This window comes from Eutrigla gurnardus, assembly GCF_963514095.1.
Source record: "Eutrigla gurnardus genome assembly, chromosome: 13".
Classification (NCBI taxonomy): Eukaryota; Metazoa; Chordata; class Actinopteri; order Perciformes; family Triglidae; genus Eutrigla; species Eutrigla gurnardus.
The window spans coordinates 196,897-224,744 of NC_139936.1; the positions used below are offsets into that span (position 1 = coordinate 196,897).

The window sequence follows — 27,848 nt, forward strand, 5'->3', positions numbered from 1 at the left end:
GTCTACCTGTCTCTGAGTCTACCCGTCTGTGAGTCTACCTGTCTCTGATTCTACCTGTCTGTGAGTCTACTTGTCTCTGATTCTACCTGTCTGTGAGTCTACTTGTCTCTGAGTCTACCTGTCTCTGATTCTACCTGTCTGTGAGTCTACCTGTCTCTGAGTCTACCTGTCTGTGAGTCTACTTGTCTCTGATTCTACCTGTCTGTGAGTCTACTTGTCTCTGAGTCTACCTGTCTCTGATTCTACCTGTCTGTGAGTCTACTTGTCTCTGATTCTACCTGTCTGTGAGTCTACTTGTCTCTGAGTCTACCTGTCTGTGAGTCTACTTGTCTCTGAGTCTACCTGTCTTTGAGTCTACTTGTCTCTGAGTCTACCCGTCTGTGAGTCTACTTGTCTCTGATTCGACCTGTCTGTGAGTCTACCTGTCTGTGAGTCTACTCGTCTCTGATTCTACCTGTCTGTGAGTCTACCTGTCTGTGAGTCTACTTGTCTCTGAGTCTACCTGTCTGTGAGTGTACTTGTCTCTGAGTCTACCCGTCTCTGAGTCTACCTGTCTGTGAGTCTACCTGTCTCTGAGTCTACCTGTCTGTGAGTCTACCTGTCTCTGATTCTACCTGTCTCTGAGTCTACCTGTCTCTGATTCTACCTGTCTGTGAGTCTACATGTCTCTGAGTCTACCTGTCTGTGAGTCTACCTGTCTCTGATTCTACCTGTCTCTGAGTCTACCTGTCTGTGAGTCTACCTGTCTGTGAGTCTACCTGTCTCTGAGTCTACCCGTCTGTGAGTCTACCTGTCTCTGATTCTACCTGTCTGTGAGTCTACTTGTCTCTGATTCTACCTGTCTGTGAGTCTACTTGTCTCTGAGTCTACCTGTCTCTGATTCTACCTGTCTGTGAGTCTACCTGTCTGTGAGTCTACCTGTCTCTGAGTCTACCTGTCTGTGAGTCTACTTGTCTCTGATTCTACCTGTCTGTGAGTCTACTTGTCTCTGAGTCTACCTGTCTCTGATTCTACCTGTCTGTGAGTCTACTTGTCTCTGATTCTACCTGTCTGTGAGTCTACTTGTCTCTGAGTCTACCTGTCTGTGAGTCTACTTGTCTCTGAGTCTACCTGTCTCTGATTCTACCTGTCTGTGAGTCTACTTGTCTCTGAGTCTACCTGTCTGTGAGTCTACTCTAATCTGATTCTACCTGTCTCTGAGTCTACCTGTCTCTGATTCTACCTGTCTGTGAGTCTACTTGTCTCTGAGTCTACCTGTCTTTGAGTCTACTTGTCTCTGAGTCTACCCGTCTGTGAGTCTACTTGTCTCTGATTCTACCTGTCTGTGAGTCTACTTGTCTCTGAGTCTACCTGTCTGTGAGTCTACTTGTCTCTGAGTCTACCCGTCTGTGAGTCTACCTGTCTCTGATTCGACCTGTCTGTGAGTCTACTTGTCTCTGAGTTTACCTGTCTGTGAGTCTATCTGTCTGTGAGTCTACTTGTCTGTGAGTCTACCTGTCTGTGAGTCTACCTGTCTGTGAGTCTACTTGTCTCTGAGTCTACCTGTCTGTGAGTCTACATGTCTCTGAGTCTACCCGTCTGTGAGTCTACTTGTCTCTGATTCGACCTGTCTGTGAGTCTACTTGTCTCTGAGTCTACCTGTCTGTGAGTCTACATGTCTCTGAGTCTACCTGTCTGTGAGTCTACTTGTCTCTGATTCGACCTGTCTGTGAGTCTACTTGTCTCTGAGTCTACCTGTCTGTGAGTCTACCTGTCTGTGAGTCTACTTGTCTCTGAGTCTACCTGTCTGTGAGTCTACCTGTCTGTGAGTCTACTTGTCTCTGAGTCTACCTGTCTGTGAGTCTACATGTCTCTGAGTCTACCCGTCTGTGAGTCTACCTGTCTCTGATTCTACCTGTCTGTGAGTCTACCTGTCTGTGAGTCTACTTGTCTCTGATTCGACCTGTCTGTGAGTCTACCTGTCTGTGAGTCTACTCGTCTCTGATTCTACCTGTATGTGAGTCTACCTGTCTGTGAGTCTACTTGTCTCTGATTCGACCTGTCTGTGAGTCTACCTGTCTGTGAGTCTACTCGTCTCTGATTCTACCTGTCTGTGAGTCTACCTGTCTCTGATTCGACCTGATATTGGTTCTCTTTATGCTTGTACCTTCTTACCTGTCGTCTGTCTTCTTGTGTCTGTGTTCTCACCTGACTTTTTTTTTTTACCTGTCTGTCAACATTTCATCCGGTCTACCTGTCTATGAGTCTACCTGTCTCTTCCTCTGTCCACCTCTCCCACATATTCTACTCCCACTTGTCTTTCTGTTGACCCACCTGTGTAACTTTCTTTCCTGTCTCTCTGTCACTGAGTCTCTTTTTTACCCGTCAGTCTACCTGCGTTTACCTGTTTTTTTCGGTTTTCCTGTCACTCTACCCATCTTGCTGCCTCAGGTTTCTATGTATTGGGTAGAGAAAGACAGATCACTGATTTCCCAGAATTCTGTTCTGTGTGTTTAGAACACCCTGTTACCATGGAGGAGCTGGTGAAACACCTGTCCAGGTGTGAACACATCGGCTGGCTGAATGTGATTGGTGAGTTGATGATTGACAACTGATCACCACCAATCAGACGCCACATTGCCTCCACCAAGGAGCCGACAGGAACCTGCTGGTGGATGGCCTTCTCACTCATATTTCACCTGTTGTCCACCTGTTCTCTACCTGTTGGCCACGTGTTCTCTACCTGTTGTCCACCTGTTCTTTACCTGTCTTTCACCTGTTTTCTACCTGTTCTCTACCTGTTGGCCACGTGTTCTCTACCTGTTGTCCACCTGTACTTTACCTGTCTTTCACCTGTTTTCTACCTGTTCTCTACCTGTTGGCTGCCTGTTCTTTACCTGTCTTTCACCTGTTTTCTACCTGGTCTCTACCTTCTGTCCACCTGTTCTCTACCTGTTGTCCACCTGTTGTCCACCTGTTCTTTACCTGTCTTTCACCTGTTTTCTACCTGTTCTCTACCTGTTGTCCACCTGTTCTCTACCTGTCTTTCACCTGTTTTCTACCTGTTCTCTACCTGTTGTCCACCTGTTCTCTACCTGTTGGCCACCTGTTCTCTACCTGTTGTCCACCTGTTCTCTACCTGTCTTTCACCTGTTTTCTACCTGTTCTCTACCTGTTGTCCACCTGTTCTCTACCTGTTGGCCACCTGTTCTCAACCTGTTGTCCACCTGTTCTTTACCTGTCTTTCACCTGTTTTCTACCTGTTCTCTACCTGTTGGCCACCTGTTCTCTACCTGTTGTCCACCTGTTCTCTACCTGTTGGCCACCTGTTCTCTACCTGTTGTCCACCTGTTCTCTACATGTTGTCCACCTGTTCTCTACCTGTTGGTCACCTGTTCTCTACCTGTTTTCTACCTGTTCTCTACCTGTTGTCCACCTGTTCTCTACCTGTTGGCCACCTGTTCTCTACCTGTTGTCCACCTGTTCTCTACCTGTCTTTCACCTGTTTTCTACCTGTTCTCTACCTGTTGTCCACCTGTTCTCTACCTGTTGGCCACCTGTTCTCAACCTGTTGTCCACCTGTTCTTTACCTGTCTTTCACCTGTTTTCTACCTGTTCTCTACCTTCTGTCCACCTGTTCTCTACCTGTTGTCCACCTGTTTTCTTAACCTGTTCTTTGTGTGCTTTACCCATTTACCTGCAACTTCTCCAAACAATTAGTTGCCCACTAGAAGTAACAATAAAACACAGTCGACCTGAAGCTCTTTCTGCTACGACACATCAAAGCATATCACTGCTGACATCAATAATAATAAACTCATTATTACCTTCTTGATTGATCTATACAGTATTACTCCTGTTAGAGAGAGAGTAGAGAGAGTACTGCTGCTGCTGTAACGATGTTGTGATGATGTCAAAGATTTGAAAAGCTCGTCCAGCCATTGGCTGTCGTGCGGTCGGAGGGCGGAGCCTGATGTCTGGAGCAGGATGTTCTGCATCCTGTCTGGTTCTCAGTTACTGATGCTGAGTGACCTGGAGGTAGGAACCCAAACGCAATACTAACATTTAACAAACTATATACATATATACATATGTATATATGTATATAAATACATATATATATATATGTATATAAATACATATATATGTATATGTATATGTATGTGTATATATATGTGTATATATATATATGTGTGTGTGTGTGTGTGTGTGTGTGTGTGTATATGTATGTATGTGTATATATATATATATATATATATATATATATATATAGTACAGAATCGAATCGTTAAAAAAAATTGTCCTTGAATCCAATCGCCAACTATACTACTGTATTGTACTGAATCACTGTGAAGCCAAAGATTCACACCCCTAATATATATGTATAAATTATATGTATATATATGTATGTGTGCGTATATACAGTATATATATATATATATATATATACATACATACACACACTGTAAAGATTTTAAAATCTCCTTCTCACCCCTGGTGGGGTGGTATCTGTGTCATCCTCAAGCTCGGGTCCTCTACCAGAGGCCTGGGAGTTTGAAGGTTCTGCACAGTATCTTGGCTGTTCCTAGGACTGCACTCTTCTGGACTGAGGCTTCAGATGTTGTTCCTGGGATCTGTTGGAGCCACTCTCCCAGTTTGGGGGTTACTGCCCCAAGTGCCCCCACTACCACGGGGACCACGCTAGCCTTGACCTTCCACATCTGTTCCAGCTGCTCTTTCAACCCTTGGTACTTCTCAATTTTCTCGTGTTCCTTCTTCCTGATGTTGGCGTCAGCTGGGATCGCCACATCTATCACCACCACTGTTTGTCAGTCTGGAAGCTGAAGTCCCACAGAACCTTGGCCCTGTTGTTCTCAGTCACCTTCTGTGGTATGGCCCATTGGGATTTGGGTACTTCTATTCCATACTGGTTGCAGATGTTCCTGTGTACTATCCCAGCCACTTGGTTGTGCCTCTCCATGTACGCTGATCCAGCTAGCATCTTACACCCTGCTACTATGTGCTGGACTGTCTCAGGGGCTTCTTTGCACAGTCTGCATCTGGGGTCTGATCTGCTCTGGTAGATCCTGGCCTCTATGGCTCTTGTGCTGCCATGATTAGTGCCTCTGTGCTGTCTGTCAGTCCTGCATTTTCCAGCCACTGGTAGGATTTCTTGATATCAGCCACTTCCTCTATCTGACAGTGGTACATGCCATGTAGGGGCTTGTCCCTCCAGGTGGTCTGCTCCTCCTCCGCACTCTCATCAGGGTTCTGCTGCCTGAGACATTCACTTAGCAGTTCATCCTTCGGGGCCATTTTTTCGATGTAATCTCAAATTTTCGATGTTTCATCCTGGACCGTGGCCTTGACGCTCACTAGCCCTCGGCCTCCCTCTTTCCGCTTAGTGTATAGCCTCAGGGTGCTGGACTTGGGGTGGAACCCGCCGTGTATGGTGAGGAGCTTTTTTGTCCTGATATCTGTGGCTTCTAGCTCCTCCTTTGGCCAACTTATGATACCAGCGGGGGATCTGATGACTGGTAGTGCGTACATGTTGATGGCTCGGACCTTGTTCTTACCATTCAGCTGATTTTTCAGGACCTGCCTTACTCTCTGGAGGTATTTGGCTGAGGTTGATTTCCTTGTGGCCTCTTCATGGTTTCCATTAGCCTGTGGGATGCCAAGGTACTTGTAGCTGTCTTGGATATCACCTATGTTGCCTTCTGGTAGGTCGATCCCCTCAGTCCTGATCATCTTGCCTCTCTTTGAGACCATCCGACCACACTTGTCCAATCCGAATGACATCCCTATGTCATCGCTGTAGATCCTGGTGGTGTGGATCAGTGAGTCTATTTCTCGCTCTCTCCTGGCGTACAGCTTGATGTCATCCATGTAGAGCAGGTGGCTGATTGTTGCCCCACTACGGAATCGGTACCCGTAGCCACTCTTCGTGATGATCTGACTGAGGGGGTTCAGGCCTATGCAGAACAGCAGTGGTGATAGTGCATCCCTGGTATATGCCGCACTTGATGTTGACTTGGGCAATTGGCTTTGAATTGGCCTCTAGGGTTGTCTTCCACATTTCCATCGAGTTCTGGATGAAGGCCCTTAGGTTCCTGTTGATCTTATACAGTTCCAGGCATTCCAGTATCCATGTGTGCGGCACTGAGTCGTAGGCTTTCTTGTAGTCAATCCAGGCAGTGCACAGGTTGGTTTGTCTCTTCTTACAGTCTCGGGCGACTGTTCTATCAACCAGTAGCTGGTGCTTGGCTCCTCTGGTGTTACTGCCAATTCCTTTCCGTGCCTCGCTCATGTATTGAGCCATATGCTTACTCATCTTTGCCGCAATGATGCCTGACAGGGCCTTCCATGTTGTGCAGAGACAGGTAATTGGCCGGTAGTTGGATGGGACGGGTCCCTTCTGGGGGTCTTTCAGGATTAGGACTGTCCTGCCCTGGGTTAGCCACTCTGGGTGGGTCCCATCCCTCAGCAGCTGGTTCATCTGTGCTGCTAGGCGTTCAGGGCAGCCAGTACGTATGGATCATATCGGGGCCTGGTGCTGTCCACTAGTAGATCTCCTGAAGGTACTTGGCAACTGGCAGCTTCGGTATTCATCGGGGGCTCCAGGTTTCTAGTTTGGTCACGATCTTCCTTCTCAGGTCAGCAGCTCTTGTGTTGAGGCTGTTGGTGTTGGGGCTTGGAACCCAATTGCTGGTTGGGGGGATTGCTTGTATAGTAGCATTCCAACAACTCCGTATTTTCTGCCCTCGTCCATCTGTGTTTCGTTCCAGTAGCCCATTTCTCATCAGTTTGCCCTGGTCCCCTAGCAACTGACGCAGACCTTATTGGCCCGGGCGACGTCGGAGCCGGTATGACTCTATAATTTGTGTTAATTCATGCCTGAGGTAGGCCGGTATATCATGAGGGGTCTTTGCCTAAGGACCCTTACTGGATGATGTTTTGTCCTGACCGGGATATATATATATATATATATATATATATATATATATGTGTATATATATGTCTGAATTAGCTTCTTCTCTCCTTCCTCTTCTTCAGGCTCATCCTCTTTTTCTAGCAGAGAGGGCGGAGCTTTGCACCGTGTGGTTGCTGAGATACTCCCTCCATTTGACCTCAGCACCTCCTGACTCCGCCCACAAAGGTAAGGAGGACGTGAGGGATTTAAAAACCGCTGCAGAAGAAGGCAGCGGCAGACAGACTGATAGAGATAGGCATACAGTTAGACAGATAGAAAGACAGTTCGAGACAAACAGACAGTTACAGATAGAGAGAGAGACACTGAGACAGACAGAGACAGGCAGACGATGGATGTGGACTTTGACGCTGATTCTGAAGACGGTAAGAAAGATGTAATCTGTGTGTGTGGGGGGGTTGTCTGACTGCAGCAGGGATCAGCTGTTAATCTTGACGACATGTCACAATAATCATTTTATAATCTGATATTTGCCATTACCATGGCAACGCTCATGAGTTAATTGTAAGTGTTTCATAAATCTGGGCCGTCTGCTGGCTCAAAGTTAGAAGACCTACACCCAGAATGCACTGGGCTTGTTGCTGGTTGCTATATTCTCGGCTGTGGACATATATATATATATATATATATATATATATATATGGGTTGTAAACGATAAACCGATGCGACCGGATATTCGGTTCAACAAGTGAGAGATACGGCTGCATCGGTAGCACCCTCCTCAATCGATACGAATGATCAATGAATTCCTAGATGAATCGGTTACAGAGTCATGGATCGGGTATCGCGAGACTTTGAAGCGGTCGGCCGCATCATATCTATGGGCGGCATTACACCAGCGTCTCTAAAACAACGCGAGAGCTGAAGCTGCCCGTGAAAGGCCGTAGCTGGCTAGCTGGTATGAGTTATAAACAAGGGACAACACGGAACATGGAGGAGGTGGAGGTGGAGAGGCGGGCGCAGCACAGGTAGGCGGCTGCGACGCTGCCGTGTGACCGCAGGCACTTCACGACCGCACGTGAGAGACAGACGGCTTTGAATGTCCATCGCTTGTGTCTCAACTTGCACCATAAGAGGCGCCGCAGCACGGGTAGCGTCCACGACGCTGTCCTGTGACCGCCATCCAATGATTCAGACAGACTTTTTATTGGTCCATGTCTAAAAATAAATACATTGACGTGTGATTTTGTTGTTCTGTTTTTTTTTTTTTTGTTGCCAGTGCCATACAGCCACAATGCTTGGGGATATGTGGTATTTTACATATTTGAAAAGAAACTATTGTACTGTCACTTTCATAGAATCGGCTTCTTTATTTAATAAAATATCTACAACAAATATTAACCGTAGAATCGAATCGTATCCTTCTTACACTGTATGGAATGGATTCGAATCGAATCGGTCTGTAATTAAAGGATATCGTTTTTGAATCGAATCGTAACCTGTGTATCTAGATGCATATCCAATCATTTATCACAAAGAGATGTGAAACCCTATATATATATATATATATATATATATATATATATATATAAACAAATCCATAGACAGTAGTCTCGTCCCTCCCTCTCTTTCATGTCTTGGCACACATTCACTTGCTACTGGCTACCATGGCAACTCTGTCAGTGCCAGTTACCATGGCAACAGCTATGGAGCCAACACGGCACACACGCATTCCCATGATGCACTCCGTCTGTTCCAGATGTTCCAAAGAGAGGGGTCCGCCGCCAGAGCATGCCCAGTAGCTCCGCCCTGGACAGGCCCACCACCAGAGTGACGGTGAACACACACACACACACACACACACACACACACACACACACACACACACACACACACACACACTCCTCATATAGACTCCTCAGCTGAAGACTCTCCTCTCCCCATGAGCTTCTCATTGTGTTCAGGCTGACATCTTCTTCTTCCTTATCATCATCTTGTTCTTCAGCTTTATCTTCTTCTTATTCCTCAACTTCATCTTCTTCTTCATCCTCATCTTCATCATCTTCTTCTTCAGCTTTATCTTCTTCTTCTTCCTCATCTTCATCATCTTCTTCTTCTTTTCTTTGTGTTATCTGCATCTTGGTCCGCACTCAGCTTAACTGTGGTTGTTTAAAATGTGCTTCGCTTGACACACCTCCCATGGGGATCAGCCTGCCGTTTCCATGGTAACAGAAGCTGAGCTGCTGTAGATCAGCTGACTGGCTCCACCTACAGGTGAACCAGTCGTCTGCAGCGTCCCAGAGTGATAACATAGAACTACAAATGTATATGTCATTTGAGTGAATGATTCACCTCTACATATACAGAATAATATGAAAGAGAGGAAAAATCTGTACAATATGACATCCTCTGTACCAGGACCCTAATCTGAACCAGGACACCGATGTGAACCAGATAAAGCAAACCCTCAGAGGATCAATGGATGTCATCTGTCCACAATTACCTAAATAATAATTATAATATAATCAAAGCATATGCTGCATGGAATCAGAGCAGTAATAGTACAACATGAATATAACTGAATACTAATAATGATAATAATAGTATGACTAATAGTTTTATACAGGTTTAACCATGGAAACCTGCGAAGCCAGAAAGCACAAAGACAGATGGGAAGAAGTCCAGTTAGTGACGACATTAATGGGTCATGATGGATCCAGATGGAGAGGGAGAGGAGGAGGGAGGGGCTCAGTCCTCCAGCAGTCCAGGCCTGTAGCAGCTGAACTAAGGGCTGGTGCAACACAAGCCTTAGCCGGCCCTAAGTATAAACCTTTCCCAAGAGGAAAGTCTTTAATGTGGGGAGGATGTCTGAAACTGGGATTTGGCTCCTGGTTCTTTGGAGTTGCATATTTTACTGTATTAATATTTGATGACATCACCATAAGTTAAAACTTAATGGAAAGCTGAAATTTGTGAAATTCTAAAACACATAATGTCAGAGAAATGTTTAACTCTGATGACTTGGTTTTCTTCAGGGTTTTCTGTCCCGGAGGTTGAAACAGTCTCTTCGTCGGACTCACTCTCAGCCAAAACTGTGTCGCCCCGGCAACATGAAGACCCACCTGATCAACACCGCTGACACCAGGTGACAGATAGATAAGTGTGGGGTTGGGGGTAGTAGGGGGAGGAGGTTTAGCTGAGTCCAGGTGAACTCTGAACAGGGTCTTGATCTCATACTGTGGTCCTGTCACACATGTTCAGGGGTGAACTGAAGAAAAAGGGTTTGATCATGTCGATCCTCCATGAAGAGATACTTATCTAAACCAGACACCATTACCAAGTCCTCAAAGAGTCCTGTATTCATTTAGACCCGTTTAGAAAAGACTATGGCTCCGTGGAGGGGGGGGCACATCAGACCTGATGAAAGGGTTTTCATTCTGAACAGGGCCGTTGTCAATAGGAAGTCTCCAGGTTGCATTCAGAGTAGATGAAGGTCCAATAATGGAAATAAAAAACATTTAAGTCAGCCGTTCATGGTTCTTTCCAACTCACCACATCCCAACAGGAAGTATATGCCTATAACCAAGGAAACCAAGGTTTTCTAGCGATGCATCTCGGTGGGATCACGAGATCCCCACAGCTGTCTCTCCTCCAATCTGATCAATCACTTCTACAATCAGATCAACAATCACATCTACAATCACATCTACAATCACATTGTTGGGGTTGTAGCAGGAGCAGATTTGGTTATCAACAGACAATTATTAATGTCAATATGATTATCGATATTAATAATTATATTTAATATATTATCATGATATAATCATGAATAAACGGGGCACCACCCTGGGATCAGGGAAAAGATAACCTAAACCTGTATTCAATCTCAATATAAAGGTTTTATACTCACATGCCAATCATCGTGATCATTGGCATAGAAGTATAAAAACAATCTAACAATTAAAAAGGGCGTGAAGTTCAAGCACTAGCCTTCACAACCTGCTGTTATCCAGTGACATATACACAACAAGCACAAGAGACCGCTAGTTATAATATAATAAGATTTATTAAAATCAGTAACAATGATCACAATCAATAACACTGCAATTAACAAAGCCTTATTACCTAACTACCTAACACACAAAGCTAAGCTAAACAAAAGAGAGAGACACACGTGGAGTGTGTGTGTGTGTATGTGTGTGTGTGCGTGTGCGTGCGTGCGTGTGCGTAGAGAGACAGAGCGAGAGAGAGAGGGAGAGATGGCCGGGTGCGGCCACCAAATGGAGCTATTCCTCACAGCGTTTAGGGGCGGAGCCACTGACGTCCGATAGGATCGCGAGAGAGAGCGAGAGGTGGCCGGGTACCGCCCCCAGATGGAGCTATTTCCTTAGCGTCCGCCGGAAACAGCTGGCGTAGGACACGTGTGGGGGGGCGATGTATGTGTGCGTGTGTGTGCGTTAGCGGGACACAAACAAAGAGAGGGGGAGAATGTGCGCGCAATATTCTGAGGCTCAGGAGGCGTGTTGCTATCACACGGGCGCTCGTGAATGAACTGGCGTTTATTCAGCGAGACCGGTCTTTTAACTGATAGTAGAGGCTTACTGAGCTCGCAAATATGGCTGAGGTTAGTCAAAAAACACTGTTACAGAAATCAACCCAGCTGCGTGGGTACACAATCAGCATTCAAATACCACAGCACATAAACAACGGACTCGGCGGTCCGCAATCAGAACTTAAAACACGTTAGCAAGAATTACAAGCATATCCTACACTATCACTTATGTCTCTGCCCAGACTGATAGCCTCTTACTGGTGTCGTTGCCTAAGCTGCGAGTCCGTCCTGGCGATGACGGCGTTCCGTAACGCGACGGCGGTAGTTCGGGAATCCCGGCGGCAGCGGGGGTCGTGATGAGTCGGCTTAGTCCAGACGAGAGCGGAGCGTGTTTCCTCTCGTTGATCAAACTTGAATAAAGAAAAGAGTTTGTGTTTCTTTCTTCCGCGGGCGGCAGTATAATCGCGGCTTGGCGATTTAGTCAGCTTACTTCAGACAGGAGCTGGGAAAAGGAATGCAGGAACCGGCTTGGTTCCTCTTGTTGCAGGCGAACACAGAGATAATCGCGCGGTTTGGCGATTTCTCAGGATCAGGAAAACGTGGAAAAACAGTCTGTAGCGAGATGACTGTGGCCTAGGACAAAGGAAACGCTGCAGACGTTATAAGTTGGTCTCCTGTGGCAGCGGTATGCTGCGGGTGGAGGAGACCACCTCCTGTTGGTGGAGAGAGAGCTGGAAGCAGAACCAGAAGAGAGCTTCTTAAGATGGTGCTGGTTTATATAGTTCACGGCTGCTGCCGGGGACCCCCTGGGGTACCTGTGGTTGTCAGCCAATAGGGCACCAGTTGTGACGTTGCACTTCGCACCTAGGTGAGACGTGAAACTAAAATGGCGGTGTAGTTTTTAATCCCCTTTGTCCCTTTGTTCTGACCACATGTGTAGGCTTTTGTAGGCCGCATTGTGTAGTCCCAACTAGTGAGGTCCCAACAACATCTACAATCAGATCAAAAATCACATCTACAATCAAATCTACAATCGGATCAACAATCACATCTACAATCAGATCAACAATCACATCTACAATCAGATCAACAATCAGATCAACAATCAGATCAACAATCACATCTACAATCACATCTGAAATCAGATCAACAATCAGATCAACAATCAGATCAACAATCAGATCAACAATCCCATCTACAATCACATCTACAATCTGATCAACAATCAGATCAACAATCACATCAACAATAACATCTACAATCGGATCAACAATCACATCTACAATCAGATCAACAATCAGATCAACAATCACATCTACAATCAGATCAACAATCAGATCAACAATCACATCTACAATCAGATCAACAATCAGATCAACAATCCCATCTACAATCACATCTACAATCTGATCAACAATCAGATCAACAATCACATCAACAATAACATCTACAATCGGATCAACAATCACATCTACAATCAGATCAACAATCAGATCAACAATCACATCTACAATCAGATCAACAATCAGATCAACAATCCCATCTACAATCCCATCTACAATCTGATCAACAATCAGATCAACAATCACATCAACAATAACATCTACAATCACATCTACAATCACATCTACAATCACATCTACAATCATAATAATAATAATAATAATCATGGATTGGAATGGCGCTTTTCTAGACACTCAAAGCGCTCTGACAGGGTTCCATTCATTCACACAGTCATACCGGTGGTGGTAAACTACCATAGTAGCCACAGCTGCCCTGGGGCAGACTGACGGAAGCGTGGCTGCCGTTCTGCGCCTACGGCCCCTCCGACCCCCACCTCAAACATACAGCAGTCATACACATTCACACGAGACAAGCTGGGTGAAGTGTGTTGCCCAAGGACACAACGACCATGACACAGTGACAAGGGCGGGGATCGAACCGCCGACCCTCCGAACATTGGCCAACCCACTCTACCAACTGAGCCACAGTCACCCCGATCAGATGGTTGTGATTGTTTTATTGGATGATTGTAGGAAAAATTAATGAACTGTTGAAGGGGGTTTAACACTCACAGCTGAGGAGATGAGGAGGATAGAAGAGGAGAGGAGGAGACAGTTAAGGAGAGGAGGAGGAGAGGAAGTAGGGCAGCCTAGCTGCAGGGGAGGGGCCACTGCTGACAGAGGGAGGTTGAGTCACATAGAGACACAGTCAGAGAGAGAGAGAGAGAGAGAGCTGCTGAAGCCGTGTAGCATCGATAGCAGCAAGCTAACAGAGACAGACAGAGAGACAGACAGAGAGGCAGACAACCAGGTCTTCAGCCTTTTTTCCCAATCGGCATCAGAATAGGCAGGTCCTCCATCTTTCTTTCTCTCTCCTCCTCCTGCTGCTGAAGTAGAACATGGATCCCTAGCCCCCCCCCCCCCCCCCCCCCTCCTCCTCCTCCTCCTCATCCTCAGGATGCTCGGTGAGTAACAGACGATCTGCATGAAGAAGCCTTTGTCCTCGCAGAGAGGACCCCTGTGTGTGTGTGTGTGTGTGTGTGTGTGTTTGTCTCTGTGTGTTTGGGGTGGGGTGGGGGGGGGTTAGTGGGGGCGGTGTGTGTGTGTTTCTCTCCGTGTGTGTGTGTCTCTGTGCGTGTGTGCGCATTTGTTTGTGCATTACAGTCTGCACATAGCTAGCCTGGTATGCTAGCCAACATGTTTAGCTTAACAAGGTTAAGCAGCACAAACATACATGTACACACACACACACACACGCACGTACACACACACACACAGAAGCTGTAAGCTGCTAGCATAAAGCAGCTCGTTAAGATAATGATGAGAGCTAACGAGCTAACTGAAGGACAGCAGATTATCCTGTGTGTGTGTGTGTGTGTGTGTGTGTGTGTGTGTGTGTGTGTGTGTGTGTGTGTGTGTGTGTGTGTGTGGGGACCCCTTACTAACACCATCTCAAACACCAGAAAGGGTTTTAAAACTGCATTATGACATATGTATATTTGGTTGTGTGAAATGTGTCGATAACATTTTAGAGCAAACCAGGAGACAACTGACAACACATTCTTACTGCAGTACCTGAACAAGTCACCAAATTAAAATCTCCTCATTGAAGTACACACACCCAATTTTAATATATTTTCATGTTGCTCAGCACAACGTTCAATCAACGTTAGCTTGAGACGATAAAACCAGTTATCTTTAGACAACAAAACCAACGTTAGCTTGAGACGATAAAACCAACGTTAGCTTTAGACAACAAAACCAACGTTAGCTTTAGACAACAAAACCAACGTTAGCTTGAGACAATAAAACCAAAGTTAGCTTTAGACAACAAAACCAACGTTAGCTTTAGACAACAAAACCAACGTTAGCTTGAGACGATAAAACCAAAGTTAGCTTTAGACAACAAAACCAACGTAAGCTTTAGACAACAAAACCAACGTTAGCTTGAGACGATAAAACCAAAGTTAGCTTTAGACAACAAAACCAACGTTAGCTTGAGATGATAAAACCAACGTTAGCTTTAGACAACAAAACCAACGTTAGCTTTAGACAACAAGCTACGTAAGGTGTGTTATGCTAAAGGTGTGCTATGCTACGCAAGCAGAGGTGGGCAGTGAACTTGAACCAGAGTCCCTTTATACTACAGTCCCATCATGCACTCTGCTCCAACAGGGCTGTGATGCGGCGGCTGCCTTATGGTAGCCAGGAGTCGTTGTTAAGCGCCAGCTGTGTGTCATCTCTGGAGCTCAGGATGGACCAATCAGTGGTCATCAAACCAGTTCACTCCTCCCTTCTGGGACAGGACTACTGCTTCGAGGTGATACACTCAACACACTCACAGTCACAGTCACCCTGTGTTTCCGTGGTGATGACCTGCTACCCTGCGTCTCCTAGGTAACGACGTCCACAGGGACAAAGTGTTTCTCATGTCGTTCAGCGGCCGAAAGAGATAAATGGATGGAGAACCTCCGAAGAGCTGTTCACCCCAACAAGGACAACAGCCGGCGGCTGGAGAACGTCCTAACAGTCTGGGTGGTCGAAGCCAAGGACCTGCCCGCCAAGAAAAGGTAAGGGGGCTAGACCAGAGTCTGCTTTAGGGGGGCTACACCAGAGTCTGCTTTAGGGGCGCTACACCAGAGTCTGCTTTAGGGGGGCTACACCAGAGTCTGCTTTAGGGGCGCTACACCAGAGTCTGCTTTAGGGGACTCTACACCGGAGTCTGCTTTAGGGGCGCTACACCAGAGTCTGTTTTAGGGGGCGCTCAGAGCTGTGTCTGGACGACAGTGGTAGTAATGGTAGTATTTGTACTACTGGAGTGGTAGTAATTGTAGTATTTGTACTACAGAGTGGTAGTAATGGTAGTATTTGTACTAAAGGAGTGGTAGTAATGGTGGTATTACAGGTACTTATCGGAGCTGTGTCTGGACGACAGTGGTAGTAATGGTGGTATTTGTACTACAGGTACTTCTCGGAGCTGTGTCTGGACGACAGTGGTAGTAATGGTGGTATTTGTACTACAGGTACTTATCGGAGCTGTGTCTGGACGACAGTGGTAGTAATGGTGGTATTTGTACTACAGGTACTTCTCGGAGCTGTGTCTGGACGACAGCCTGTATGCTCGGACGTCCTGTAAGCTGAAGACTGACAACATCTTCTGGGGCGAGCGCTTTGACTTCACCAGCCTGCCATCCATCAACGCCATCACGCTCCATCTCTACAAAGACACCGACAGGAAGAGGAAAAAAGACAAGAGTAGCTACGTCGGGTTGGTCAACATCCCCGTCGCCATGGTGACCGGCAGACAGCTGGTGGAGAAATGGTACTCAGTTAGCACACCCAGTACCAGTCGCGGTAGGTGGATCTCTACGGCAAACTTTATTAGGGTGTTCAGTGTATGCATAACCTGCAGGTCCAGGTCCGATGAGGATCAGGTCTGATGAAGATCAGCTCTGTTTTCATGCTGTTTCCTGTTCCAGGTAAGTCGACTGTGCCGATGGTGCGTGTCAAAGCTCGGTATCAGAGCATCATCATCCTGCCGATGGAGCAGTACAAAGAGTTTGCAGAGTACATCAGCTCCAACTACCTGCTGCTCTGCACCACCCTAGAGGCCTCCATCAGCCTGAGGGCCAAAGAAGAGCTCGCCGCCACACTAATTCACATCCTGCACAGCACGGGGAAGGCCAAGGTAGCCACACCCAATCTGCTAGGCCCCACCTATCATCATCCCCCTGACCCCAACCATCATCATTCCCCTGACCCCAACCATCATCATCTCTTTGACCCCGCCCATCATTCCCCTGACCACAACCATCATCACCCCCCTGACCCCACCCATCATCCCCCTGACCCCACCCATCATCCCCCTGACCCTCATCATCACCCCCCTGACCCCAACCATCATCACCCCCCTGACCCCACCCATCATCCCCCTGACCCCAACCATCATCATCCCCCTGACCCCACCCATCATCCCCCTGACCCTCATCATCACCCCCCTGACCCCAACCATCATCACCCCCCTGACCCAACCCATCATCCCCCTGACCCCAACCATCATCATCCCCCTGACCCCACCCATCATCCCCCTGACCCTCATCATCATCCCCCTGACCCCAACCATCATCACCCCCCTGACCCCACCCATCATCCCCCTGACCCTCATCATCACCCCCCTGACCCCACCCATCATCCCCCTGACCCCAACCATCATCATCCCCCTGACCCCAACCATCATCATCCCCCTGACCCCACCCATCATCCCCCTGACCCCAACCATCATCATCATCCCGCTGACTCCACCCATCATCCCCCTGACCCCAACCATCATCATCCCCCTGACCCCACCCATAGAGTTTTATTGGACTGAATAAGGATGACCTTTGACCCCATTCTGCAGGACTTCTTGACGGACCTGATGATGTCAGAGGTGGACCGTTGCCGTGACAATGACCAGCTGATCTTCAGAGAGAACACACTGGCAACGAAGAGCATCGAAGAATACCTGAAGCTGATTGGACAGAAGTACCTGCAGGACGCCCTCGGTACACACAACACTACACACTTTACACAACACCACACACCCCTACACTACACGTTTTACACAACAATACACACACCGCTACACTACACCACACTACACCACACTACACACTTTACACAACACAACACTACACACTTTACACAACACACACTACACTACGCACTTTACACAATTAACACAACACGCACTACACACTTTACACACTTTACACAACACCACACACCCCTACACTACACGTTTTACACAACAATACACACACCGCTACACTACACCACACTACACACTTTACACAACACAACACTACACACTTTACACAACACACACTACACTACGCACTTTACACAATTAACACAACACGCACTACACACTTTACACAACACCACACTACACACTTTACACAACACCACACACCCCTACACTACACGTTTTACACAACAATACACACACCGCTACACTACACCACACTACACACTTTACACAACACAACACTACACACTTTACACAACACACACTACACTACGCACTTTACACAATTAACACAACACGCACTACACACTTTACACAACACCACACTACACACTTTACACAACACCACACACCCCTACACTACACGTTTTACACAACAATACACACACCGCTACACTACACCACACTACACCACACTACACACTTTACACAACACCACACTACACTACGCACTTTACACAATTAACACACTACTACACAATTAACACAACACGCACTACACACTTTACACAACACCACACTACACACTTTACACAACACACACTACACTACGCACTTTACACAATTAACACAACACGCACTACACACTTTACACAACACCACACTACACACTTTACACAACACCACACACCCCTACACTACACGTTTTACACAACAATACACACACCGCTACACTACACCACACTACACACTTTACACAACACAACACTACACACTTTACACAACACACACTACACTACGCACTTTACACAATTAACACACTACTACACAATTAACACAATACGCACTACACACTTTACACAACACTACAGTACACACTATACACAACACACACTACACTACACACAACACTACACTACACACTTGTATGTCTGTTTTATGTGTATTTCCGTGTGTGTATATGTGTGTATTAAAGTGTTTCCGTGTGTGTGTGTGTGTGTGTGTGTGTGTGTGCGAGTGTGTGTTCAGGCGAGTTCATTAAAGCTCTCTACGAGTCTGATGAGAACTGTGAAGTCGACCCGTCCCGCTGTGCGACCTCTGACCTCGCAGAACATCAGGCCAACCTGAGGATGTGCTGCGAACTAGCCTTCTGCAAGATCCTCGACTCATACAGGTACACAAATATACACAGAGTACACAAATATACCCACACTGTAAAAACGTGTTTTAAATAGTAATAATAACCATCATAATAATAATATAATATAATAACAGTGACTGACACGCCCTCTACGGTAGAGGCAGAAGTGGAAGCTGATGGAGGATCCTCGTCAATTTCCCTGGTGGAAGTCACTGAGGTAGTCAAACAACTCCTCAGTGGCAAAGCCCCGGGAATTGATGAGATCCGTCCAGAAATGCTGAAAGCTTTGGTGGTGGAGGGGCTGTCTTGGATGACACATCTCTTCAACATTTGGATGGAAGTCAGGGACAGTGCCTTCGGAGTGGCAGACCGGGGTGGTGGTCCCTCTGTTCAAAAAGGGGGACCAGAGAGTGTGTACCAATTACAGGGGTATCACACTACTCAGCCTCCCTGGTAAAGTCTACTACAAGGTGCTAGAAAGCAGGGTTCGGCCGACAGTCGAACCTCTGATTGAAGAGGAACAATGTGGATTCTGTCCTGGCCGTGGAACAACTGACCAGCTCTTTACTCTCGCGAGGATCCTGGAGGGGGCCTGGGAATATGCCCATCCAGTCTACATGTGTTTTGTGGACCTGGAGAAGGCGTATTACTGGGTCCCCCAAGGATATTTTTTCGGAGATGCTGCGGGAGTATGGGGTGAGCGGGTCACTTCTTAGGGCCATCCAATCGATAGCTGTGTTCTGGTACTCGGCAGTAAGTCAAACTTGTTTCCAGTGGGGGTTGGCGTCCGCCAGGGCTGCGCTATGTCACCAATCCTGTTTGTGATATTCATGGACAGGATATCGAGGCGTAGTCAGGGGGAGGAGGGTTTGCAGTTGTGCTGCGGATCACATCGCTGCTTTTTGCAGATGATGAACTGCCTACTCTGGGTAGGGAATGAGTCCTTACTCCAAGTGAAGGAGTCAAGTACCTTGGAGTCTTGTTCGCGAGTGAGTGGACAATGGGGAACGTGAGATTGGCTGGAGAATCGGAGCAGCAGGGGTGGTATTGCATTTGCTGTACCCCACCATTGTGATGAAAAGAGAACTGAGCCGGAAGGCAAAGCTCTCGATCTACCAGTCAATCTTCGTTCCTACCCTCACCTATGGTCATGAGGGATGGGTCATGACCAAAAGAACTAGATCGCGGGTACAAGCGGCCGAAATGTGTTTCCTCAGGAGGGTGGCTGGCGTCTCCCTTAGAGATGGGGTGAGAAGCTCAGTCATCCGTGAGGGACTCAGAGTAGAGCCGCTGCTCCTTTGCATTGAAAGGAGACAGCTAAGGTGGTTCAGGTATCTGGTAAGGATGCCCCCTGGGCGCCTCCCTTGGGAGGTGTTTCAGCTGCAACCAGCTGGGAGGAGGCCACGGGGAAGACCCAGGACTGGTGGAGACATTATAACTCCACACTGGCCTGGGAACGCCTCGGGATCCTTCAGTCAGAGTTGGCTGATGTGGCCCGGGAAAGGGAAGTTTGGGCTCCCCTGCTAAAGCTGCTGCCCCGCGACCCAACACCGGATAAGCTGTTGGAGATGATGATGAAGATGAAGATAATAGTAATAATAATCATAATAGTAATACTAATAATAACAATAATAATGCTCCTCCTTGTCACTCAGGGTCTTCCCCAGGGAGCTGAAGGAGGTGTTTGCGTCATGGCGACAGGAGTGCAGTAACCGTGGGCGACCAGACATCAGCGAGCGCCTCATCAGTGCCTCATTGTTCCTGCGCTTCCTGTGTCCAGCTGTGATGTCACCGTCGCTGTTTGACCTGATGCAGGAGTACCCCGACGAACGCTCTGCCAGGACCCTGACCCTCATCGCCAAGGTGATCCAGAACCTTGCCAACTTCAGCAAGTGAGTCTGGGCTTTTATTTTGAAGGAACTATTTTTTTTTACTGTGAGCTTTAGATATACCTGTTACCTGTATGTGTACCTGGTACCTGTATGTATGTCTGTACGTGTACCTGGTAGCTGTATGTGTACCTGGTTCCTGTATGTGTATGTGTATGTGTAACTGTTATCTGTATGTGTACCTGTATGTATGCCTGTATGTGTACCTGGTAGCTGTATGTGTACCTGTGCGTGTACCTGTTACTTGTGTGTGTACCTGTTGCTTGTATGTGTGCCTGGTAACTGTACCTGGTACCTGTACCTGGTACCTGTACCTGTACCTGGTACGTGTACCTGTACCTGTTACTTGTATGTGTACCTGGTTCCTGTATGTGTAACTGTTATCTGTATGAGTACCTGTATGTATGCCTGTACGTGTACCTGTTACTTGTGTGTGTACCTGTTGCTTGTATGTGTGCCTGGTACCTGTACCTTGTACCTGGTACCTGTACCTGGTACGTGTACCTGGTTCCTGTATGTGTAACTGTTATCTGTATGTATGCCTGTACGTGTACCTGGTAGCTGTACCTGGTACCTGGTACGTGTACCTGTACCTGTTACTTGTATGTGTACCTGGTTCCTGTATGTGTAACTGTTATCTGTATGTGTACCTGTATGTATGCCTGTACGTGTACGTGTACCTGGTAGCTGTATGTGTACCTGTGCGTGTAACTGTTACTTGTGTGTGTACCTGTTGCTTGTATGTGTGCCTGGTACCTGTACCTGACTGACCCCTGTGGTTGCAGGTTCGGGACTAAAGAGGAGTACATGTTGTTCATGAATGACTTTGTGGAGCGCCAGTGGAGCAGCATGCAGCGTTTCCTGCAGGAGATCTCCAACCCCGACGGACTGAACCACACTGGCGGCTTCGACGGGTACATCGACCTCGGCCGAGAGCTGTCCAGCCTCCATACCCTGCTGACGGAGCTGGACCAGGTAACACACCTGCTCAGGAGACCCAGACTCTGGAGACCCAGACTCAGGACCACTGAGCTTCAATAATAGAGTTGTTGCAGCAGATATAAGAACGTTTTGGATTAACAGAGTTACGTAGCTAATGAGCTGCTAGCTTCATGTTTAATGTACATCTGAGAACTAGACGGATATATTGACCTGTCTGTCTGTCCCTCTGTCTGTCTCCAGTCATGTCTGTCCAAGCTCGGTCCTCTTCCCCGGATCATCAGAGAGGTGTCGGTGGCGCTGGCGAACCCTGGGGGCGTGTCCAATCCTGTTTTGTCTCCAGAGCATCAGCGTGTGGTGTCTCCGCCCCCGATGTCCCCACCCCCTCTGTCCCCGCCCCTCTCCCCTCCTCTGGCGGCATGTAATCCCTCCATGGGCCTACAGGGTGGTGTCGGACTGGAGGGAGGGTTCGTATCATGTGTCCTGATAGCATTAGCATCCAGATCAGTTGGGGGCCATTTGTCTATTTAATTCACACCTTGACACACACACACACACACACACCTATATATATATATATATATATATATATATATATATATAGTGATGTCATTATAGAGGTCTCCCTGCTAATGATTGGCCATTGTGTGTTTAGTGTGGTAGACTTCACCAGACTCCCGTCTCCGACTCCAGAAAACAAAGACTTGTTCTTCGTCACCAAAGGATCCAGTCTGCAGCCAGCATCGGGTAACCTGTGACCTTTATCAAGACATTATCTCAATTCAATTTTATTATATTTTCATATCACAACAGAAGTTATCTCAGGACACTTTACACATAGAGCAGGACTAGAACAGGATCAGGATTTTCAGAGTCCCAACATCATCAGGAGCAGAATTACAGCGCCACCTTGTGGAGAGAAAACACTTATTTAGGCAGAAATCTGGAGGATCTGGTGTTCCATTTGTTGTTGGTAGTGTGGAAGAAAAACTCCTCAGGTCCAGTTCTGTGGCTGGTTCAGATGAGGTTTAATCACTGACAGTGGAAAAAGGAAGTCACAGCGTTGCCATAAAATCCTTTCTGATGAGAGTGGGGCTAAACAGAGTTTTATACAGAGTTTACAGAGAACAAGGAGAAGGTTGTGATGAGTGGATTTGCATTGACTCGATACACGTCTCTTCCAAGAGGAAGAGACTTCCTGAGAAGTCGAAGGTGTGGCTGCTCTCGGGGCAGCTGGGTTTCTCTATACAATGTCTCAACAGAGGCCATTCATCAGGCCTTGATCAATCAATGTGAGATAAGGATGTTTTGGACAGTCCAGGAAGGGGAAAAGACCAAAAGGTCTTCTTATCAGGATAACAAAAGTTAACTACAATCAAATAGGAGCAGCAGGACATTTGATGAGTACAAGAGAAAGGAATATTAGTATGAGATTGATACTGTTGATCATCATCTACGGATCAAGGGGTTAAATGATTGGGTGGGCCTTTCTGGTACTGCCCTAGACTGGTTCATGTCATATCGCACTGATAGGAGTTTTTCAGTTTCATCTGGAGACTATCTCTCCACGTCCTCACCTCTGTCATGTGGTGTTCCACAGGGTTCAGTGTTAGGCCCATACTATTCACCCTATATATACTGCCTCTAGGTCAGATCATATGCAGTTTTAACATCAAATATCACTGTTATGCAGATGATATACAACTTCATTTCACCTTTAAACAAAATGAGACATCCAGTCTTACAAGACTCCTTGACTGCATTGACAACATAAATTATTAGATGGCAGAAAATGTTCTGCAGTTAAACACTGATAAGACAGAGGTGCTAATCATAGCTCCTGACAGTAGTCTACCCATGATTAATCATAGCATTGGGCCCCTGTCACTTGCTGTCCACCCAAGCCTGAGAAACCTAGGGGTGACATTTGACAAATCACATGTCATTTGAAACTCACATTAAATCACTCACTAAAACACATTTCTTCCATCTGCCCAACATTAGCAAACTTAGGGGTGTGGTCTCCACTACTGAGTTGGAGATGCTCATCCACGCCTTCGTCTCTTCCCGTATTGACTATTGTAATCGTGTGTCCTCCACCGCCTACAGCCCATCAATAATGCTGCATCAAGGCTACTTACAAAATCAAATAAATACTCCCATGTCACCCCTCTTTTCTGCTCCCTTCACTGGTTACCAGTATCCTACAGAATCCATTTCAAAACACTCACACTGACATACAGTATAGGGCACTACATGGTTCTCCCCCACAACCCTACACTCTCCCTTAGGTCAGAAAATCTGAATCTTCTATCAGTCCCCCGCAGCCACCTAAAGACCTGTGGGGGTAGAGCTTTCACAGCCGTTGGAACAAGCTGTGAATGCTCTACCCATCCCTATTAGCTTGGCTCATACTGTGGAGATCTTTAAAGGGCACCTTAAGACCCACTTATTCAAGCTGGTGTTTGGGTAGACCTCTGTCTCTGTTTTTAATTGCTTGTGGAATTGCTCTGGATCCATCTCCATCATGTCCCTATAGACCATTGAACATTAACTGTCCACAGCGTGTGAACTTTGACCTCTCAATCTAACCTTTCCTGCCCTGCTGATGTCACTTCCTGTAGGCCTGCAGGGATCTCCGGCTCCTAGCTCGTCGTACTCTGAGCCCAATGAGAACGATGCTGGTTTTGAGATGACCAATGGGGACCGGAGGGAGGGGATGGATCTAACCAATGAGAGCCGGAGTCTGTCTCTGGTCGATCTGCAGGACTCCTCTCCTAGCGACGGCCTTGAAGACAGCCAATGGCAGCGCAGAACGGGGCTCCTCCCCCTCTCCTTCCAGAACCCTGTGTATCACATGACCACCACGTCACCGCGCCCACAGCAGCAGCCAGCAGACGCCACGCCCTCAGACAGCTCGGCGGGGTCTCAGGGGAACGCCAACGACAGAACCACCGTGGCAACCAAACCGGCGTTTCTGACCCAGATGTCTGTGGGACTGGGAGGGGGGGAGAGGGGGGAGAGGATGTCGGCCATGTCGAGCAGCAGCAGTGGAGAGGAGTACTCAAGACGAGCCCTGTCCCTCTCCGAGACCCTCACAGGTACGAGTCCATGTAGAACCTAGGACCTGTCCTTCTCTGAGACCCTCTCAGGTACGAGTCCAGGTAGAACCTAGGACCTGTCCTTCTCTGAGACCCTCTCAGGTACGAGTCCAGGTTGAATGTAGGACCTGTCCCTGAGCTGTACCATAGATTTAGCGTGAAATCCGGTTTGTTTGACTAGTGTGAGAAGAAGGTCTCTCCAGGTGGATCAGTTCTTTGGTCTCTGAACAACATCCAGATTAAACCAAAGCTTTAAGGTGTCCTCAGAGACCAGATCCACCTGAAACACCTGAGTTGACCTGAATCTCCTGTCACAACATGTGAAACTCTCCCAGTCCTGATCCGGTCCCGCCCCCCGGAAGGGCCTGGCAGGAACTGGTACTAACAGAGTCTGTGACTTTTGACCTTGTGACCTTTGACCTTTGTTCAGCTTTCATGGCATGATAATATCCCTGTTGATGCCCCTCCCCATCAGGTGGCTCCGCCCCCCCTCGCCAGACCTCCTCGGGTCCTCAGAGACGGATCGACCAGCCACCTCCCCCCTCCTCTGCTCCTCCTGGTCCTCCTCGAGGTCGGACTCCACCCAGCATGCTGAGCAGCGGGGGAGGCTCCGCCTACCCTCCTCGCCCCACCTCCGGCAGCATGATGTCATCGAGCCCTGATTGGCCGAGCAGTGGCCAGTCACGACTCAGACAGACTTCCTGTTCGTCTAAAGGAGACAGCCCTGAGAAACAACGACCTGCTGCCAAGGTAACTGTTACCATGGTAACCTGTCAGTCTGACCTTTGACCTCTCTGTTGGTTTAACCCTCCGTGTGTGTGGTCAGGCTCCGTCTCCCTGTGCGTTGGACCGGACTGCCGCCTGGCTGCTCAATATGAACTCCGCCACTTCCTACGGCGAGACAGATGACAGTTGTCATGACGACGCCCTCATAGAGAAGGTAGGAGTCTAAACCTGGACTGGATCCTTTACTGTTACTACTGGATGTGTACTAGTACTACTGGTTCTACTGGTTCTACTGTGTCCATTGAACCTGAACTTGTACTACTGGGCCGACTGGACCTTTACTGGTTCTATTTTGGTTCTCCTGGGACTGACTGTGTGTGTGTGTGTGTGTGTGTGTGTGTGTGTGTGTGTGTGTGTGTGTGTGTGTGTGTGTGTGTGTGTGTAGTACCAGCAAGAGATCTCTTTACTGCAGGAGAAGTTGCGAGTTGCAGCGATGCGGCAGGACGAGTGTGAAGCCCGACTGCTGGTCCAGGATCAGCAGAACCAGCGCATGCTGCAGGAGTACCAGGTGTGTTACGGGGTCTACCTGGAGTTTGTCATGGCTCAGCATCACTGATCTGATTCATTCAAGAATATAAATATATGTATTATACATCTATGTAATATCTAAATATGTGTAAATGTGAAGTAGATGTACACACTGTGCGTTTGTTTCAGGTACGGTTGGAGGACACAGAGAGCCGACTGAGGAGACTTCAGGACGACAAGGACCTTCAGATGAACAGCATCATCAGCAGGTCTGTCTCCTCACCTGTCTGTCTGTCTCCTCACCTGTCTGTCTCTACTCACCTGTCTGTCTCTCTACTCACCTGTCTGTCTCTCTACTCACCCGTCTGTCTCCTCACCTGTCTGTCTGTCTGTCTCCTCACCTGTCTGTCTCTCTACTCACCCGTCTGTCTCTACTCACCCGTCTGTCTCTACTCACCTGTCTGTCTCTCTACTCACCTGTCTGTCTCTACTTACCTGTCTGTCTCTCTACTCACCTGTCTGTCTCTACTCTCCTGTCTGTCGCTCTACTCACCTGTCTGTCTCTCTACTCACCTGTCTGTCTCTCTACTCACCCGTCTGTCTCTACTCACCTGTCTGTCTCTACTTATCTATTTGTCTCCTCACCTGTCTGTCTCTCTACTCACCTGTCTGTCTCTCTACTCACCTGTCTGTCTCTCTACTCTCCTGTCTGTCTCTACTCACCCGTCTCTCTCTACTCACCTGTCTGTCTCTCCTCACCTGTCTGTCTCCTCACCTGTCTGTCTCCTCACCTGTCTGTCTCTCTACTCACCTGTCTGTCTCTACTCACCCGTCTGTCTCTACTCACCCGTCTGTCTCTACTCACCTGTCTGTCTCTACTTATCTATTTGTCTCCTCACCTGTCTATCTCTCTCTACTCACCTGTGCAGGTTGATGGCAGTAGAGGAGGAGCTAAAGAAGGATCACTCTGACATGCAGGCTGTGGTGGATTCTAAACAGAAGATCATAGAGGCACAGGTACCTGTCTGTCTGTTTGTCTGTCTGTCTGAGACGACACTTTTCTAGCTCTGTTTTTTATTTTGTTGAGTAAGTAAGTAAAGCAGTATTAAAATAAACGTCTTTCCTTCCTGTCTGGCTCTCGTCCTGTCTGTCTCTCAGGAGAAGAGGATAGCGAGTCTAGATGCAGCTAACAGCCGTCTGATGGCGGCTCTGACTCAGCTGAAGGAGCGGTACGCTGTGACATCACAGAGGAATGGCCTGTCTCCTAGCAACACGTCATCTCTGCAGATCACCGAGAACGGAGAGTTCCGGAACTCCGGCAACTGCTGAGTCACAGGCTGCTGCGCTCTGATTGGCTCTGACTGCAGAGGGGAGGGGCTAACTCATAACCATGCCTTTTTTATCAACCAATCACAGACTCTTTTACAATCCCCTTCAAGAGAGATGGATCTGACCTCTGACCTGTTGCTAGGTTACCCCTCAGTTACTATGTTTTGTTTTTGCATGTTTCCTTTTTGAACATTTTATGAAGTCCGATATCATATCCTGTTTCATTTTGCAATTTCCTGTTGACAGCCAGAAACTTCCAAATAACCAAACGCATCATTATTATAACTGGAACAACTCCACCTGTATATGGCTCTGGTCTAACTGGTGTCACTGGAACAACTCCACCTGTATATGGCTCTGGTCCGACTGGTGTCACTAGAACAACTCCACCTGTATATGGCTCTGGTCCGACTGGTGTCACTAGAACAACTCCACCTGTATATGGCTCTGGTCCGACTGGTGTCACTAGAACAACTCCACCTGTATATGGCTCTGGTCTAAC

The 27,848-nt window shown here is 47.5% G+C and overlaps 1 protein-coding gene across 2 annotated transcripts; it reads left to right on the top strand.

Moving 5' to 3' along the window:
* The first annotated feature begins 2,496 nt into the window (after positions 1 to 2,496).
* Positions 2,497 to 27,775, top strand: dab2ipa (DAB2 interacting protein a). 2 transcript variants are annotated; one of them, XM_084025145.1, is made up of 22 exons: positions 2,497 to 2,571; positions 3,899 to 4,017; positions 7,036 to 7,138; positions 8,670 to 8,746; positions 9,946 to 10,055; positions 15,140 to 15,284; positions 15,362 to 15,534; positions 16,047 to 16,318; positions 16,444 to 16,652; positions 17,364 to 17,508; positions 18,723 to 18,867; positions 20,490 to 20,726; positions 21,509 to 21,698; positions 21,906 to 22,129; positions 22,318 to 22,409; positions 24,287 to 24,763; positions 25,239 to 25,513; positions 25,590 to 25,703; positions 25,935 to 26,057; positions 26,207 to 26,286; positions 26,947 to 27,034; positions 27,176 to 27,775. In XM_084025145.1, the coding sequence occupies exons 1-22, from the start codon at positions 2,511 to 2,513 to the stop codon at positions 27,344 to 27,346; spliced, it is 3,630 nt and encodes a 1,209-aa protein (XP_083881271.1). In that variant the 5' UTR covers positions 2,497 to 2,510; the 3' UTR covers positions 27,347 to 27,775. The 2 variants fall into 2 exon arrangements, with proteins under 2 accessions (XP_083881271.1, XP_083881272.1); XM_084025146.1 differs by lacking the exons at positions 2,497 to 2,571; positions 3,899 to 4,017; positions 7,036 to 7,138; positions 8,670 to 8,746; positions 9,946 to 10,055 and adding an exon at positions 13,787 to 13,929.
* The last annotated feature ends 73 nt before the right edge of the window (positions 27,776 to 27,848 follow it).

Bases quoted from the DNA above. Each gene is read 5' to 3' on its own strand.
- dab2ipa (XM_084025145.1), top strand. From the start codon at position 2,511: ATGGAGGAGCTGGTGAAACACCTGTCCAGGTGTGAACACATCGGCTGG. The intron at 10,056-15,139 runs GTGACAGATAGA...CTGCTCCAACAG, and splicing joins ATCAACACCGCTGACACCAG to GGCTGTGATGCGGCGGCTGC. The intron at 20,727-21,508 runs GTGAGTCTGGGC...CTGTGGTTGCAG, and splicing joins AACCTTGCCAACTTCAGCAA to GTTCGGGACTAAAGAGGAGT.